At 44.3% G+C, this 6,000-nt stretch overlaps 1 protein-coding gene across 1 annotated transcript in view; it reads left to right on the forward strand.

Moving 5' to 3' along the window:
- Window positions 1-4,199, forward strand: part of LOC137384040 (uncharacterized) — a 65,975-nt gene extending 61,776 nt beyond the window's left edge. Inside the window, exon 16 of the mRNA XM_068057603.1 lies at window positions 3,256-4,199. Coding sequence (XP_067913704.1) covers window positions 3,256-4,199 — 944 coding nt within the window. The remainder of the gene's footprint in view (window positions 1-3,255) is intronic.
- Window positions 4,200-6,000: the final 1,801 nt, after the last annotated feature.

Consider the following 6,000-nt stretch of genomic DNA (forward strand, 5'->3'; position numbering starts at 1 on the left):
TACTGTAACAGGGTTTTATTATTAAACACACTGTGTTTTGAGCTCCCCCTTGGTGAATCCTTGTTCACTGCTTTCCAATTATAAGGCAAAGAAACCAGCAGAAACAGGCTTTCTCAGGTTTAAAGAAGAAAAGTTGAAATTTATTAAACTTAAACTATAATTCGGTTAACTGGTACGGATACACTTCACGCCCATGCTAGCATGCATTCGCGATACACACATGCACATAGAGACGGAAAAGAGCAGAAGAAAAATAAAGTGGAAAAGTTTGAGGCAATATCTGAAGAGCTGTTATTACGGTTCTTGGAGCTCACTGTAGAGCTCTTGATTGTAGGTAGATCTTGCTTTTCGTTGGGGCCCAGTATTCTTCTTAAACTTTGTTCACTATAGGAGACCTTTCTCTTTTGGGGGTTCATGTGTCTTCAGTGGATTCAGAGTCTTCGGAGAAAGAGATGGGAGCAGACAGGAGAGATCTTTTCAGTCCAGGAGCAAACAGACTTTCTGCTTTCAAACTCTCTGTGGCCAGTTCAAAAGAAAACCCTGGAACAGCCAGGTAGTCATGTGACCAGCTGGTCTAACCAGTCCTGGCCCTTGTGGATTGTATCCTCATTAGTAGGCCCTGGAACACGCTTCCTCACCTTCGATGTCTGTTAATATGTAAATGTTTTTTGTTTCGGCCCGGTTAATCTGTTTAACAAGTCATTTCCTTGCTCCAACAACAGTTAAAAATAATTCTTGGCAGGTGGGGGCCTAGCATGACAGATTTGTGACCATTTTTCAACGGAAAAGATTTGGGGGAGAAAAAGAGTTATTTTTACATATTGTTTTATTTCATAAAGCAGTGTATTCCTACAAATTTAGGGAGAGAAAACTCTAAGGTGAAAGGTGGCAAATGGAGTATAATTTAGGGAAATGTAAAATTATCCATTTCAGTAGGAAGAATAGAAAAGCTGAACATTTTTAAAAGGTGAGAGACTAGGAAATGTTGGCATTCAGAGGAATTTGGATATCCTTGTACACAAATCAATGAAAGTTAACATGCTGATACAGCAAGCAATTAGGAAAACAAATGGTATGTTAGACTGTATTGTAAGGCTTTTTCCAGTGTAAGAGTAAGGAAGTCTTGGTGCAATTATATAGGGCTTTAGTGACACCACACCTGGAGTACTGTGTACAGTTTTGTTCTTCTTACCTAAGGAAGAATTTACTTGCCTCAGAGGAGCGATGTACACTAGATTGCTTTCTGGGGTAAGAGGATTTTCCTTTGAGCAGAGATTGGGTAAAAAGGCCCCATATTCCCCAACGTTTAGAAGAATAAGAGGTGATCCCATTGAAACATATAAAATTCTCAGAGGGCTTGAGAAAGTTGATGCTGACTTGCATTGTCTGGTTGGGGACTTTGGAACGAGGGGGTCATTTTCTCAGGGCAAGGACTGAAATAAGGAGCAATTTCTTCACTCAGAGGGTTGTGAATCTTGGGAATTCTCTACCGCAGAGAGCTGTGGGTGCTCAGTTGTTCAGTATATTCAAGACTGAGGTCAATAGATTTCTGTTCACTCAGGAAATCGGGTGATAGGGGGATCGGGGGGAAAGTATCAATGTAGAAAATCAGCCATGTTCTTATTGAATGGTGGATGGGCTTTAAGGGCTGCATGGCCTATTCCTGCTCCTATATCTTATCTTCTTACCTGGTTGGAATGTTTGGGTCCCGGGACGGTGGGAAGGGAGGAGGTGAAAGGCTACGTGTTGCATTTTCTGCACTTACATGGGATGGTGTGTGGGAAGGGGAGGGGTTATTGGGGGTGACCAGAGTTCTGTGGAGTGGTCCTTTCATAATGCTGAAAGGGGAGGGGACATAACACTGGACGTGGCGGAAAGAATGGACAATGATCTGTTGAATGCAGAGGTTGGTGGAGTGGAAGGTGAGGACAAGAGGAACCCTTTTGTGGTTCTGGGAGGGAGGGGAAGGGATGATAGCAGAAGTATGGGAACTGGATATCCTCGTCTGTCACATCTGTTCCATCGATGGCACCTTCCGTGCCAGTACTCCTGATGTGTCTTCCATTTTCCTCAATTGAGGAATCCCCTTTACCATGGTTGACAGGCCCTTCAAACATGTCCATCCCATTTCCTGCACTTCTGCCCTCACCCCTTTCCCTCCCTCCCAGAACCACTTCAGATTTCTCCACTCTTGTATCTCTCATGGGGGAGTCTCATCTCCTCTATGCTTTTGAGAATGTCCGCACTAGAGCCTCGCCAGGTAAACATTCAGTAACACAAACAGAAAACCCTATCTGTAGATAATTTTTAAGCCATGAGAATTATTCTCATAGGATCTTTCTCCATTTATCAATAAGTTTTAAATAATTAACAGATATACTTAATGAGCAACTTTTTATTTCATTTTCAAGATGTGACAAGGCATTTATTGGCCATTCTAATTTACCCTGAAAAGATGGTGAAGGATCTTCTTCTTGAATTGCTACATTATTTGTCGTGGTTTTGATATAACGGAGTGGCTTCAAAGGGCAGTTTAAGGGTCAGTCATGTAGTGTGGGACTGGAGTCACAGGTAGACCAGGTGAGGACAACAGGTATTCCTTGGAATTTAGAAGGATGAGAAGTGATCTTATTGAAACATATAAGATCTTGAGTGGACTTGACAGGGTGGATGTTGAAAGGATGTTTCCCCTTGTGGGAGAGACTAAAACTAGTTTTAAAATAAGGGATCTCCCATTTAAGACAGAGATAAGGAGAAATGTTTTTCTCTCAGAGGGTTGAGAGTCCGTAGAACACTCTTCCCCTGAGAGTGGTGGAGGCGAGGTGATTGAATGACTTTAAGGCAGAGGTAGACAGATTCTTGACAAACAAGGGAGTCAAAGGGTATCGGGGGTAGGCAGGAAAGTAGAGTTGAGAGAACAAACCGATCAGCCATGATGTTATAGAAAGGTGGAGCAGGCTCGAGGAACTGAATTGCCTACTCCTGGTTTGTATGTTACATATGTTTGTTTCCTTCGATAAAGGGCATTAGTGAATCAGTTGGGTTTTTACGATAATCCAACAGCTTCGCGGTCGCTTTTTTTACTGATATCGGGTCTTTTAGCTCCAGATTTTTAAAACTAAATTCCAATTCTCAAACTGTCATGGTGGAATTTGTTCTCTAGTGTATTAATCCAGGCCTCTGGATTACTAGTACCAGTAAAATGACCACTGCTACCTAGGTAACAACACAAACTGGTATTTCTTTCTCCCACAGTCAAGTTGCTGCTGCTCTGCTCCTGGGATCACAGGTACTTCCAGGAGGTGATCGAAGCCTTTGCCTTCTACCTCCAGCAGGACTGCAAGTGTGAGGTGACACTGGAGCTGTGGGAGAGGAGACAGATTGCCAAGAAGGGTGCTATGATGTGGCTGTCCGAGAAACTCGCATCAGCGGATAAAGTCACCCTCGTTTGGTCAAAGGGAGCTGAGCTGAAATGGAAAGCAAAGTCCCTGGGTGGGGGAGACAAGCCTTATTTCGTTGAGTTTGAATTTGGCGACTTATTTACCCCTGCATTGGTCAGTGTGGTGGACAAGCACGCAAGATCCTCGACCGATAGATTCTCTGTCGTTTACTTTGAGAGGATCAGCGCCGGGGTCAAGGTGCCTGAGATCTTCAGGAAGAGGCACATTTACAAACTGATGGGTGACTTGCGACGGTTCCAGCGCAGGCTGACTTACGTTGCAGGAATTGACTCCACAGAAAGCAAAGCTCGGCAGAAGCTGAGGGACAGGATCGAGGCATTTGCCGCGTATCAGCAACACTCTCCTTCCTGGTTTGAAGACTGGCATTACAGAGAAGATGACAACCGTGTATCACGCCCCTCAACTGCACTTCCAGAAAATAAACTGTTCATATTGGACAAACTGATGATTCAGGAGAGCAACCCAACAAGGATGACCTCTCACCTTGATCTCAAAACCACCACATCTGATGACCACACTCAACGGTCAAAGCCCCACATGGGAGACTACGTGACTGTCAAACCATCGCTTCTGGTAAAAAATGCCAGTCTGTCTAGTTTAGTTTGTGACACATGTTGCAATGTTCATCAGCCAGCCTTGACATTGTCCTCTGGGTATTACAGTCAACCCACATCTGTAGGCAGAATGCTCCCAAAGGGAGAAAGCCACAGTGAAGGTGTCGGAGGCTCCAAACACTGAAATGATGGGGAGATAGTTTCAGGCATCTATCCATGACAGCTGCCTAAATGAAAGGGTTTTGTACGCCCACATTTTGAAATGTTCTGTTTTAATTCAATGCGGTGTTAGCCTACGCATGGTGATAACCATTTCACAGAACAGCTTTAGTTCAAGTCCTCTGTGGCTCACACCATGAAAAGGAAAAGAGCAGGGGAGTGGGGAAAAAAATCAGATAGCTCTTTCAAAGGGCTGGCTCAGACGCAATGGGCCAAATGGCCTCCTGTTGAGCTGTGGCTCAGTGGCTAGCACCTCTTGTCCGTAAGTCAGGGGTTGTGGCTTCATACCCCACTCCAGAGACTTTCGCACAAAATCTAGGCTGATATGCCAGTGCAGTACTGAGGGAATGCTGCACTGTTGGAGGATCCATCGTTTGGATGTAACATTAAACTGAGGGCCCTCTCAGGTGGATGTGCAAAAATATCCCATGGCACTATTTGAAGAATATCAGGGGAGTTCTCCTCCCCCGGTGTCCCGGCCAATGTTTATCCCTCAACCAATAGATTTAGTTGAGTTACAACGTTCCTTGGCCATCCTTGACATTGCTCTCTGGGTTTTACAGTCAGCCCACATTGGGAAGCAGGGAGCCACAGTGAAGGCCTGGGAGGCTCCAAACATCCAGTGACAGAGAGTTGGGATCAGGGAGTCTATCAATGGCAGTGTCGAAGTAAAACAAATGACCTGGTTGTGTTTGTGGAAGCTTGCTGTGCACAAATTGGCTGCTGTATTTACTACATTACAACAGTGACTACACTTTAGCAGTACTTCATTGGCTGTAAAGTGCTTTGGGATATCCTGCGGTCATGAAAGGCGTTACATAAATACAAGTCTTTTTTTCTTGACACACCTGAGGCCATCCTGGACTGTGTGGATCAAAGGTCTCATTTACACACTTAAGGACTGAAGGAGCTCCAAAGCTTTGTAGTATCTCAATTTCCTCTCCCCCTAGCCACATAAGGACATACAGGACAGTAACCGAGCTAACGAGTGACCTGAGTCCGTCACCAGAGGGAGGTGAAGGCAGTTATTGACACACATAGAAATACATAGATTGAAGTTACAACACAAAAGCAGGCATTGGGCCCAACCAGTTCATGTTGGCATTTAGCCTCTACAAGAGTAAATAGTTCTAATCACATTTACACACCCTGCTCTCATATCCCTTCACCACTCCAATTATTACTCGAATGTTGGCATAATTTCTGCCTCAACCACTAACCCTGGAAGTGAATCCCACAGCCTCGCGACTCTATTTCAAGAAGTTCCTCCTAACTTCTAGCCTAATTCACTGACATTTAATCCTGTATCGATGGCCTTTCAACTACTGGAAACAGTCAACTTCTACTTCCCTTTCGTGATTTCAGATACATCACCCCCAACTTTCTTATATTCATTTACAGTATGTGGGCATCGCTGGCAAGGCCACCATTCGATGCCCATCCCCAATTGCCCTTGCAACCAAGTTACTTGCTTGGTCATTTCAGAGGGCAGTTAAGAATCAACCACATTGCTGTGGGTCTGGACTCACACGTAGGCCAGACCAGGTAAAGACAGCAGATTTCCTTCCCTACACGACATTCATGAACCAGATGGGTTTTTATGGCAACCAACTAAAGTAATGATGCTATGAAAATGAGACTAGCTTTCAATTCCAGACTTTGTATTAATTAAATTTAAATCACACCAGCTGCCATGGGATTTGAACCCATGTCTCCAGAGCATTAGTCTGGGTTTCTGGATTATTAGTTGAGTCACATTACCACTA

This window comes from Heterodontus francisci, chromosome 25 (assembly GCF_036365525.1).
Source record: "Heterodontus francisci isolate sHetFra1 chromosome 25, sHetFra1.hap1, whole genome shotgun sequence".
NCBI lineage: Eukaryota > Metazoa > Chordata > Chondrichthyes > Heterodontiformes > Heterodontidae > Heterodontus > Heterodontus francisci.